General features: G+C 42.5%; 1 protein-coding gene across 1 annotated transcript in view; it reads left to right on the forward strand.

Annotated features, from left to right (window-relative positions):
• The window catches only part of LOC115641759 (butyrophilin subfamily 1 member A1-like), a 50,784-nt gene that overhangs the window by 17,112 nt on the left and 20,966 nt on the right, over window positions 1-12,706 (forward strand). The window contains exons 5-11 of the mRNA XM_030545125.1: window positions 246-266; window positions 845-865; window positions 4,931-4,951; window positions 6,200-6,220; window positions 6,812-6,832; window positions 9,323-9,343; window positions 12,613-12,633. Coding sequence (XP_030400985.1) covers window positions 251-266; window positions 845-865; window positions 4,931-4,951; window positions 6,200-6,220; window positions 6,812-6,832; window positions 9,323-9,343; window positions 12,613-12,633 — 142 coding nt within the window. The 5' untranslated portion in view covers window positions 246-250. The remainder of the gene's footprint in view (window positions 1-245; window positions 267-844; window positions 866-4,930; window positions 4,952-6,199; window positions 6,221-6,811; window positions 6,833-9,322; window positions 9,344-12,612; window positions 12,634-12,706) is intronic.

The following is a 12,706-nucleotide window of genomic DNA, read 5'->3' on the forward strand; positions in this document are numbered from 1 at the left end:
CTAAAGGTGCTGCTCTAATTCAAACATGAATTGTTTGGGGGAAGTTCTCTGACGCACTCAATAGATGATGAGAGTGTCTCCTTCTGGCCTTCGACAGTATGATGTTCATTGTGTCACTTGCTCCCTCACAGATATTCTACAATAAATACAGCTTTTGTTATTTTAACTATTAGTTACCTTTGTTCTTCGTCATATATTACAAAAGGTGCTATTGTTATATTTAAATATATGTCTCTCTTTTTTAGGAGAAATGGGAAAGACAATAAGTAAGTCTGTGTCCTTTCTCTTCCATGTGCTCTACTCTTCTTTTTGATAGAGCGGATGACTTGGCTAATTTTATCAACAACAGATAAGAGCACATGCTGGTTCTGATCAGTGCTGCTCATAAATTGCTGAAATTTAAATAGACTCACCCACTATTTGTTTGTATTCTCCAAGAACCATAACACTCTTGCAGAGGCCCACTATGAAAGGCAATGTACACATTGAAAGGACTCTGCATAGAAATAAGCAAATGGAATTCATCTCATGATGTATATGGTGTTACTGCTCCTTTCATAGCAGAACCCGTATTAGCAGAGGAGCGTAGTGTTTCATACTCACCTTTTGCTAGTTACCTGTGGCCATGAAGCTTCTTTTTAAATTGATTAAAACAAGAATATAATCTCCTCTATCTACTATATAGTGGGATAGGAATGGGGCTAAGATTGAACTGCTAGTTCTCTACCCCTGGCCAATATTTATGCTTATCAGCAAAGAAACCATCTCATTCACCCTCTTCAATTCATATGTCAATGGACATACACTGAACTGTTTCCATCTCCTCTCCATTGTTCCCTTGCAGAGGAACTCCAGGAAGAAAAGGGTGAGTTTGCCTACTTTACTAAATAGTTACAGTCAACGGACCAAACTTTGTGTGCCCTGTATTGTTGCAACAACTTCAATGCAGTAGGGACACTGTCATTGCATGCCCCTTAGATTTGGGAAGTGGGGGGGTCTGTGTAGATTACTATTGAATTGTGGTATGTCATTGAGCCGAGACCTCAACAGCACTTTTCAAAGAAAGTCAGAGGAGCAGAGGTTCAAGAGCAGCCGGACATGTGAGAAAAAACATCCACATGCTACAAGAACTGAATATATCCATTTAATGAAAAAGATCTGGAGAGGGGGTGAGGCAGGACCGAACTGCTAGTGTTGTGCTTGACATTGTAGTAACTGGGACCAGGGAGACACTCCACCCTGTGGTCAGGGATGGAGGAAGAAGTGTCTTCCCCAAAGAGCTTCCCCCAAACTGGGAACCCACATCCCTTGCAGAGCACCCAGGGTAGGCTCTTTACAATCCTCCTGCAAAGGAAGTGCTGATAGTCACACAGGAATGTTTACTAGAATAGGAAATAGAATCTAGATATTCCGTCTTCTGGTCCCATTTATTCCTTAGGAGAGCAATGTGTTGGCAGAAATTTTCATCGGAGTATGTTTATTTCAGGAAAAAAACTACTGTTTGGAATAAAAAAAAATAACGAGAAAGATGTAAAACCATCTCATTAGAGTCAAAAGTTTCTATTTCCTTCATATTAAAAAGGAATATTCTGATTTTTCACTTCAAAATGAAGGAGACTTTGTTAAAGTTTGATTCTGTTATGAAATAATTTGAGGGTAGTGAAGGCACAGGTGCCACCTTTTTGATTTCCTCACAGGTACTTGAGCATCTCTCTGCCCAAGACCCTACCCATATTATACCCCTTCCCTGAAGGCCCCACCCCTGCCATACCTGTTCCTGCTCCCACTCTTCCTCTTCTGGCCCTGCTCCACCCCCTCTCCCAAGAGTGCCCCGCCCTCATTCCACCTCTTCCTTCCTTGTCTCCTCCCCCCAGTGCCTCCTGCCCTCTGCAGAAGAGCTGATCAGTGGCGGGTAGGAGATGCTAGGGTGGAGGGGGAGGAGCTGATTGATGGTGTCTGCTGGCGAGTGCAAATTTCTGTCTGAGAAAAACTGTACCCCGTTCACTGGAGCTCACACAAGCCCTTCAGGAGGAAAGTGTTCACTAGGATCCAAACCAAAGGGCATGAGGATGATGTTAATACAGACTGTCTAGGAAAGAAAATGGCAGAAAGGGATCTAGGGGTTATAGTGGACCACAAGCTAAATATGAGTCAACAGTGTGATGCTGTTGTAAAAAAAGCAGACGTGATTCTGGGATGGATTAAGAGGCGTGTTGTGAGCAAGACACGAGAAGTCATTCTTCCACTATACTCTGCATTGGTCAGCCTCAGCTGGAGTATTGTGTCCAGTTCTGAGCACCGCATTTCAAGAAAGATGTGGAGAAATTGGAGCAGGTCCAGAGAAGAGCAACAAGGTATATTAAAGGTCTAGAGAACATGACCTATGAAGGAAGGCTGAAGGAATTGGGTTTGTTTAGTTTGGAAAAGAGAAGACTGAGAGGGGACATGATAACAGTTTTCAGTTATCTAAAAGGGTGTCATCAGGAGGTGAGAGAAAACTTGTTCTTCTTTGCCTCTAAGGATAGAACAAGAAGAAATGGGCTTAAACTGCAGTAAGGGAAGTTTAGGTTGGACATTAGGAAAAAGTTCCTAACTGTCAGAGTGGTTAAACACTGGAATAAATTGCCTAGGGAGATTGTGGAATCACCATCTCTAGAGATATATAAGAGTAGGTTAGATAAATGTCTATCAGTGATGGTCTAGACAGGATTTGCTCCTGCCATGAAGGCAGGAGTCTGGACTCGATGACCTCTCGAAGTCCCTTCCAGTCCTAGTGTCTATGAATCTATAATGGGCTCTTTAATCTAGAAGAGAATGGGCTAGCAAAATCCAATGGCTGAAAGGTGAAACAAGGAAAGTCAGACTAAAAATAAAGTATAAATTTTTAAGAGAGAGGATGATTATCCATTCTTACAATTGACGGGGGATTGTGGTGCATCCTCCATCACTGGAAACATGAATTGTTTTGGGGAAGTACTCAGGACTATATTATAGACAATGAGAGTGCTTCCTTCCAGCCTTAGACACCATGGAGTTCATTGTGTCACTTGCTCCCTTGCAGATATTCTCCAATAAATACAGCGTATGATATTTTAACTATTAGTTATCTTTGTTCTTGGCCATTAATTACAAAAGGTGCTATTGTTATCTTTATTTTATTTTTTTTTTCAGGAGATTTCGAAAAGAGAATGAGTAAGTCTGTGTCCTTTTTCTTCCGTGTGTTCTACTGCTGTGTAGGAGTCTTCTAGAATGAAAAGAAAAAATCATTGAGTTATTAGACCTCATCCCACATTCCTGTTTTATTAGAGCAGGAACTGAGACACTGTTAAGATTTGATTCAGTAATGAAATAATGTGGGATCAGTGTAGGAAGAGATGCCAACTTTTTGATTTCCTCATGAGTATTTGACAACCTCTCTGCCCCAGGCCCTACCCCTACAATACTCCTTCCCTCAAGGCCCCGTCCTTGCCTGCTCTAACACTGCCTCTTTCTGCCCTGTTCTTCACCCATTTAAAGTGCCCGACCCTCATTCCACCACTTCCTTACTCACGTCTTCCCCTCAGCGCCTTCTGACTTCTCCAGAGGAGCTGATCAGTGGTGAGCAGGATGTGCTGCAGTGGAGGGAGATGAGCAGATTGGTGGGTCCTCCCTATGAGTGGAATTTCTGTCTCAGAAAAAGGGGATCACTTTCACTGGAGCTCACATAAGCCTTTCAGTAGGAAAGTGTTCGCTTGACCTCAAACCAGAGGGCATGGGGATGATTTTAATTAGGACTTTAGGGGTTATATTAGCTCATTATTTGTATGATATTAGCATAAATATCAGCTGTTCAATCTGTCAGCTAGCCCCATTCCTATCACAGTGCATAATATGGTCTTGCTTTAATCAATTTTAAAAGAAGCTTCATGGCCACAAGTAACTAGCAAAAGGTGAATATGAAACGCTACACTCCTTTGCTTATGTGGGTTCTGCTATGAAAGGAGCAGTAACACCATTTACATCATGAGCTGAATTTCATTTGCTTTTCAGTGCAGAGTCCTTTCAATGTGGTACATTGCCTTTCATACTGGGTCTCTGCAAGAGTGTTATGGTTCTTGGAGAATACAAACAAATAGTGGGTGAGTCTATTTCAATTTCAACAACGTATGAGCAGCACTACTCAGAACCAGAAAGTGCTCTAATATGTTATTGACAAAATAAGCCAAGTCATCCGCTCTATCAAAAAGAGGAGTAGAGCACATGGAAGAAAAAGGACACAGACTTACTTATTGTCCTTTCCATTTCTCCTAAAAAAGAAAGAAAGATATCAATAGTTCCTAACTGTCAGAGTGGTTAAACACTGGAATAAATTGCCTAGGGAGGTTGTGGAATCACCATCTCTAGAGATATTTAAGAGTAGGTTAGATAAATGTCTATCAGTGATGGTCTAGACAGTATTTGCTCCTGCCATGAAGGCAGGGGACTGGACTCGATGACCTCTCGAAGTCCCTTCCAGTCCTAGTGTCTATGAATCTATAATGGGCTCTTTAATATAGGAGAGAATGGTCTAGCAAAATCCAGTGGCTGGAAAGTGAAACTAGGAAAGTCAGACTAGAAATAAAGTATAAATTTTTAAGAGAGAGGATGATTATCCATTGTTACAATTGACGGGGGGTTGTGGTGCATCCTCCATCACTGGAATTTTTTTTCTAAAGGCATTACTCTACTGCAAACATGAATTGTTTGGGAGAAGTTTTCTGGACCACATTATAGATGATGAGAGTGCTTCCTTCCAGCCTTAGACACCATGGTGTTCATTGTGTCACTTGCTCCATCACAGCTATTCTCCAATAAATACAGCTTTTGATATTTTAACTATTAGTTATCTTTCTTCTTGGCCATATTATTACAAAAGGTGGTATTGTTATCTCTATTTTTTTTTCTTTTTCAGGAGATTCTGAAAAGAGAATGAGTAAGTCTGTGTATTTTTTCCTCCATGTGCTCTACTGCTGTGTAGGAGTCTTGTAGAATGAAAAGAAAAATCACTGAGTTATTAGACCTCTCCCCAGTTTCCTGTTTTGATAGAGCAGGAACTGATAAATTGTAAAGATTTGATTCAGTTATGAAATAATATGGGGTCAATGTAGGCACATTTGCAAACTTATTGATTTCCTAGGGGGTCCTTGTCCACCTCTCTGCCCCCGGCCCTACCCCTACTATACCCCTGCCCTCACAGCTCCGTCCTTGCTCGCTCTAACTCTGCCTCTTCCTGCCCTGTTCTTCCGCCACTTAGAGTACCCCACCCTCATTCCACCACTTCTTTACTCAGCTCCTCCCGTCAGCGCCTTCTGACCTCTCCAGAGGAGCTGATCAGTGGTGAGCAGAAGGTGCTGCAGTGGAGGGAGAGGAGCAGACTAGTGGGGCCTGCCTGTGAGTGCAATTTCTGTCTCAGAAAAAGGGGACCACTTTCACTAGAGCCAACAGACGCCCTTCAGTAGGAAAGTGTTTGCTAGGCCCCAAACCAGAGGGCATGGAGATGATGTTGATTAGGACTATAGAGGTTATATTAGCTCAATATATGGCTCGGTTACTGGAATACTGAGTGCAGTTCTGGTGTCCCCAACTGAAGAAGGAAGTCATCAAACTGAAGAGGGTTCATAGAAGAGCACTAGAATGATTAAAGGATTAGATTACATGTGTTATAGTGATAGACTCAAAGAGCTCAATCTATTTAGGTCACCAAAGAAAAGAGGTGACTTGGTTACACTCTAGCTGTATGTAGACAGAGAACATATATGTGATACTGGGCTCTTTTGCCTAGCAGAGAATCGTCTAGCAAAATCCAATGCCTGGAAAGTGAAACTAAGAAAGTCAGACTAGAAATAAAATATACATTTTTTAAAAGTGAGGGTGATCAGCCATTGTTACAATTGATGAGAGATTGTGGTGCATCCTCCATCATTGGACATTTTTTTCTAAAGGTACTGCTCTACTGCAAACATGAATTGTTTCGAGGAAGTACTCTGGTGCATGTAAAATATTTTGAGAGTGTTTCCTTATGGCCTTAGATAGTATGCTGTTCATTGTGTCACTTGCTCCCTCACAGCTATTCTCCAATAAACACAGCTTTTGTTATTTTAACTATTAGTTACCTTTGAACATGGCCATATATTACAAAAGGTTCTACTGTTATCTTTACATACATTTTTCTGTTTTTTAGGAGAAATGGAAAAGACAATAAGTAAGTCTGTGGCCTTTTTCTTCCATGTGCTTTACTCATCTTTTTGAAAGAGCGGATGACTTGGCTAATTATGTCAATAACATGTAAGAGCACTTGCTGTTTCTGAGAAGTGCTGCTTATACATTGTTGAAATTTAATCAGACTCATCTAGTACTTGCTTGTATTCTCCAAGGACCACAACAGTCTTGCAGAGACACATTACGAAAGGCAATGTACACATTGAAAGGACTCTGTGTTGAAATAAGCAAGTGAAATACAGCACATGATATAAATGGTGTTACCGCTCCTGTCATAGCCGAACCCATATTAGCAGAGGAGCGTAGTGTTTCATATTCACCTTTTGCTAGTTACTTGTGGCCATGAAGTTTCTTTTAAAAGGGATTAAAGCAAGAATATACTCTCCTCTGTCTACTACGTAGTGGGATTGGAATGGGGCTAGACAACAGATTGAATGGCTAGTTCACTACCCATAGCCAATATTTATGCTAATCAAGAAAGAAATGATCTCATTCACACTTTTCAATTAATAAGTCAATGGACATACACTGAACTGTTTTCCTCTCCTCCCCATTGTTTTGGTTTTTTTTGCAGAAGATCTCCAAGGGGTAAAGGGTGAGTTTGCCTATCTTACTCAATGGTTACAATCGACTGACCAAACTTCGTGTGGCCTGTATTGGTTGCAACCACTTCAAGGGCAAGAGGGATGCTATCATTGCATGCCCCTTCTATTTGGGAGGTGGGGGGCCTGTGCAGATTACTATTGAATCTTGGCATTTCATCGAGCCGGGACCTCATCAGCACTTTTCAAAGAAAGTCAGACGGGCAGGGGTTCAAGGACAGTCAGACATGTGAGAAAAAACATCCATATGCTACAAGAACTGAACATACCCATTGAATGAAAAAGATCTCGATAGAGGCTGAGGCAGAAGAAAATTGCCAGTATTGTGCTTGACTTTGTAGTAACTGAGGCCAGGGAGACACTCCACCCTGTGCCTAAGGGATGCAGGGAGGAGTGTCTTCCCGGAGAGTTTCCATCAAACTGGGAACCCACATCCTTTGCAGAGCACTCAGTGTAGGCTCCTTGACAATACGTCTGCAAAAAAAGTACTGATAGTCACACAGGAATGTTTGCTAGAGTAGGAAATAGAAGCTATATATTCTGTCTTCTGGTCCCAGGTATTCGCTATGAGAGCAAGGTGTTGGCAGAAACTTTCCATGGGAATATGTTTATTTCAGGCCAAAAACTACTGTTTGGAATAAAAAAAAGGACAAGAAAGATGCAAAAGCATCTCATTAGAGTCAAAAGTATCTTTTTCCTCCATACTAAAAGGAATATTCTGATTTTTGACTTAAAAAGGAAGGAGAATTGTTAAGGTTTGATTCAGTTATGAAATAATGTAGGTGCAGTGTAGGAATAGGTGCCAACTTTTTGATTTCCTCACGAGTTCTTGAGCACCTCTCTGCCACAGGCCCTACCCCTACTATACCCCTTCCCTGAAGGCCCCACCCCTGCCCCACCTGTTCCTGCTCCCACTCTTCCTCTTCTGGCCCTGCTCCACCCCCTCTCCCAAGAGTGCACCGCCCTCCTTCCACCTCTTCCTTCCTTGGCTCCGCCCCCACAGCGCCTCCTGCCCTCTGCAGAAGAGCTGATCAACAGCAGGTTGGAGACGCTAGGGTGGAGGGGGAGGAGCTGTTTGACGGTGTCTGCTGGTGAGTACAATTTCTGTCTGAGAAAAACTGTACCCTGTTCACTAGAGCTCACACAAGCCCTTCAGTAGGTAAGTGTTCACTAGGCCCCAAACCAAAGGGCATGGGAATTATGTTAATTAGGACTATAGGGGTTATATTAGCTCATAATATGGCTAGTTTGCTTGTATACTGAATGCAGTTCTGATGTCCCTAACTGAAGAAGGAAGTTGTCAAACTGGAGAGGGTTCATAGAAAAGCACCAGAATGATAAAAGGATTAGATAACGTGTTATACTGGTAAACTCAAAGACTTCAATCTATTTAGCTCATCAAAGAAGAGGGGTGGCTTTTTTACAATCTTGCCGTATGTAGACAGAGAACATATATGTGATAATGGGCTCTTTAGCCTAGCGGAGAATGGTCTAGCAAAACCCAATGTCTGGAAAGTGAAACTAGTAAAGTCAGACTAGAAATAAGGTATAAATTTTTAAGAGTGAGGGTGATTAGCCATTGTCACAATTGACGAGGGGTTGTGGTGCATCCTCCATCACTGGACATTTTTTTCGAAAGGTACTTCTCCAATGCAAATATGAATTGCTTGGTGGAATTTCTCTGAAGCATTCAATAGATGATGAGAGTGTCTCCTTCTCGCCTTAGACAGCATGATGTTCATTGTGTCACTTGCTCCCTCACAGATATTCTCCAATAAGTAAAGCTTTTGTTATTTAAACTATTAGTTACCTTTGTTCATGGTCATATATTATAAAAGGTGCTATTGTTATCTTTAAATACATTTTTCTCTTTTTCACTAGAAATGGAAAAGACAATAAGTAAGACTGTGGCCTTTTCCTTCCATATGCTCTACTCTTCTTTTTGAAAGAGTGGATGACTTGGCTAATTTTGTCAATATCATATATGAGGACTTACTGATTCTGAGCAGTGCTGCTCATACATTGCTGAAATTTAAATATACTCCCCCCCTTATATGTTTGTATTCTCCAAGAACCATAAGACTCTTGTAGAGACACATTACGAAAAGCAGTGTACACAGTGAAGGGACTCTGCACTGAAATTAGCAAATAGAATTCAGCTCATGATATAAATGGTGTTACTGCGCCTTTCATAGCAGAACCCATATTAGCAGACGAGCGTAGTGTATCATATTTACCTTTGGCTAAATACTTGTGGTCATGAAGCGTCTTCTTAAATTTATTAAAGCAAGAATATAATCTCCTCTATCTACTAAGTAGGGGAATAGGAATGAGATAGCCCACAGATTAAACAGCTAGTTCACTATCCATATCCAATATTTATGCTAATCAACAAAGAAAGGATCTCATTCACCTTCTTCAATTCATAAGTCATTGGACATACACTGAACTGTTTTCTTCTCCTCCCCATTGTTCTTTTGCAGAGGAACCCCAGGAGCAAATGGGTGAGTTTGCCTATTTTAATGAATAGTTATAGTCCAGTAACCAAATTTTTTGTGCCCTGTATTGGTTGCAACAACTTCAACGGTAGTAGAGACACTGTAATTGCATGCCCCATGGATCTGGGAAGTGGCGGGGTCTGAGTAGATTACTCTGGAATCATGTAATGCCATCAAGCTGAGACCTCACTTTGCAAAGAATGTCAGAGGGGCAGAGGTTGAGGGGCAGACAGGTATGATAGGAAAAATATCCACACGCGCGCGCTACAGGAACTGAACATATCCATTCAATGAGAAGCTCTGTCTGGGGAGTGTGGCAGGACTGAATTTCTAGTGCTGTGCCTGCCCTTGTAGTAACCAAGGCTATGCAGACACTCCACCCTGTGCCTCAGGGATGGAGGGAAAATTGTCCTCCCCAAAGAGCTTCCCCCAAACTGGGAAACCACATCCTGTGCAGAGCACCCAGTGTAGGTCCTTTGACAATTTCCCTTCAAAGGAAGTTCTAATATTGACACAGGAATGTGTGCTAGAGCAGGAAATAGAACCTAGATACTCTGTCTTCTTGACCGGTGTATTCACTATGAGAGGAAGGTGTTGGCAGAGATTTCCATGGAAATGTGTTTATTTCATGCCAAAAACTACTGTTTGGAATAACAAAAAAAACAAGGAAGAATCAAAGCATCTCAGGAGAGTCAGAAGTTTCTATATCCTCCGAGCTGAAAAGGAATATTCTGGTTTTTTACTTCAAAATGAAGGAGAGATTGTTAAGTTTCAATTCAGTTACCCAATCATGTGGGGGTAGTGTAGGCACAGGCACCAACTTTTTGATTTCCACAGGGACGCTTGACAACCTCTCTGCCCCAGGCCCTGCCTCTCCTAATCCCCTTCACTTAATGCCCCACCCTTGCCCGCTCCCACTCTGCCTCTTCCTGCCCTGTTCCCTCTCTCCAAGAATGCCCCAGCCTTGTTCCACCTTTTCCTTACTCAGCTCCTCCCGGCCCCCATGTGCCTTCTGCCCTCTCCAGGAGAAGGGATCAGTAGTGAGCAGGAGGCGCTACAGCAGAGGGGGAGGAGCTGATTGGTGAAGCCTGCCTGTGAGTACAATTTCTGTCTTAGAAAAAGGGTACCCCTTTCACTGACGCTCACACCAGCCCTTCAGTGGGAAAATGTTTGCTAGGCCCCAAATCAGAGGGCATGGGGATGGCTTTAGGACTTTAGGAGTTATATTAGCTCAGTATTTGGCTTGGTTGCTGGAATACTGAGTGCAGTTCCGGTGTCTCCAACAGAAGAAAGAAGTTGTCAATCTGGAGAGAGTTCATAGAAGAGCACCAGAATGATTAAAGGATTATATAACATGTGTTATAGTGATAGACTCAAAGAGCTCAATCTATTTAGCTCGCCAAAGAGAAGGGGTGACTTCATTACACTCTAGCCGTATGTAGATAGAGAACATATATGTGATAATGGGCTCTTTAGTCTATCAGGGAATGGTCTAGCAAAATCCAATGGGTACAAACTGAAACTAGGGTGGTCAGACTAGAAATAAGGTATACATTTTTAAAAGTGAAGGTGATTAGCCATTTTCACAATAGACGAGGGTTTGTGGTGCATCCTCCATCACTGGACATTCTTTTCTAAAGGTGCTGCTCTAACGCATTCAATAGATGATGAGAGTGTCTCCTTCTGGCCTTAGACTCATAGCCCTCGTCCAGACTAACCCGCGGCATCGGCGGGTTAAAATCGATAGCTCGGGGATCGATATATCGCGTCTAGTCTGGACGCGATGTATCGATCCCCGAGCGCGCTTACATCGATTCCGGAACTCCATCAATCCGAATGGAGTTCCGGAATCGACACGGAGAGCCGCGGACATCGATGCAGCGCCGTCCAGACTGGTGAGTACCTCGATTTTAGAAATTCGACTTCAGCTACGTTATTCTCGTAGCTGAAGTTGCGTATCTAAAATCGATTTTAATACCTAGTCTGGACGTGGCCATAGACTCATAGACTCATAGGTCAGAAGGGACCAATCTGATCATCTAGTCTGACCTCCTGCACAAGCCAGGCCACAGAACCCCACCCATCCAATTTTATAACAACCCCTAACCCAGGACCGAGTTATTGAAATACTCAAAATTGGTTTGAAGACCTCAAGCTGCAGAGAAACCACCAGCAAGCGACCCGTGCCCCACGCTGCAGGGGAAGGCGAAAAACCTCCAGGGCCCCTGCCAATCCACCCTGGAGGAAAATTCCTTCCCGACCCCAAATATGGCGATCAGCTAAACCCTGAGCATGTGGGCAAGAGTCACCAGCCAGCACCCAAGAAGGAATTCTCTGCAGTAACTCAGTTCCCATTCCATCCAACATCTCCCCGCAGACCATTGAGCAGATCTATCTGGTGGTAATCCAAGATCAATTGCCCAAATTAACAATCCTATCATAATATCCCCTCCATATACTTATCAAGCTTTGTCTTAAAGCCAGGAAAGTCTTTTGCCCCCACTACTTCCCTTGGAAGGCTGTTCCAGAACTTCACTCCCCTAATGGTTAGAAATCTTCGTCTAATTTCAAGTCTAAACTTCCTAATATCCAGTTTATACCCATTCGTCCTCGTGCCTACATTAGTACTAAACTTAAATAATTCCTCTCCCTCCCTAACGTTAACCCCCCTGATATATTTATATAGAGCAAGCATATCCCCCCGCAGCCTTCTTTTGGCCAGGCTAAACAAGCCAAGCTCTTTGAGTCTCCTTTCATAAGGCAGTTTTTCCATTCCTCGGATCATCCTTGTAGCCCGTCTCTGAACCTGTTCCAGTTTGAATTCATCCTTCTTGAACATGGGACACCAGAACTGCACACAGTATTCCAGATGGGGTCTCACCAACGCCTTGTATAACGGTACTAACACTTCCTTATCCTTGCAGGAAAAACCCCGCCTGATGCATCCCAAAATCGCATTTGCTTTTTTAACAGCCGTATCACATTGGCGACTCATAGTCATCCTGCTATCAACCAGTACCCCAAGGTCCTTCTCCTCCTCCGTCGCTTCCAACTGATGCGCCCCAACATATATCCAAAATTCTTATTATTAATTCCTAAATGCATAACCTTGCACTTTTCACTATTGTGTGATGTTCATTGTGTTACTTGCTCCCTCACAGCTATTCTCCAATAAATACAGCTTTTGTTATTTTAACTATTAGTTATCTTTGTTCTTGACTATATATTACAAAAGGTGCTATTGTTATCTTTAAATATATTTTTCTCTTTTTTAGGAGAAATGGAAAAGACAATAAGTAAGTGTGTGGCCTTTTTCTTCCATGAGCTCTACTCCTCTTTTTGATTGAGTGGATGACTTTGCTAATTTTG

This window comes from Gopherus evgoodei, unplaced genomic scaffold, assembly GCF_007399415.2.
Source record: "Gopherus evgoodei ecotype Sinaloan lineage unplaced genomic scaffold, rGopEvg1_v1.p scaffold_35_arrow_ctg1, whole genome shotgun sequence".
In the NCBI taxonomy this organism is placed as follows: domain Eukaryota; kingdom Metazoa; phylum Chordata; order Testudines; family Testudinidae; genus Gopherus; species Gopherus evgoodei.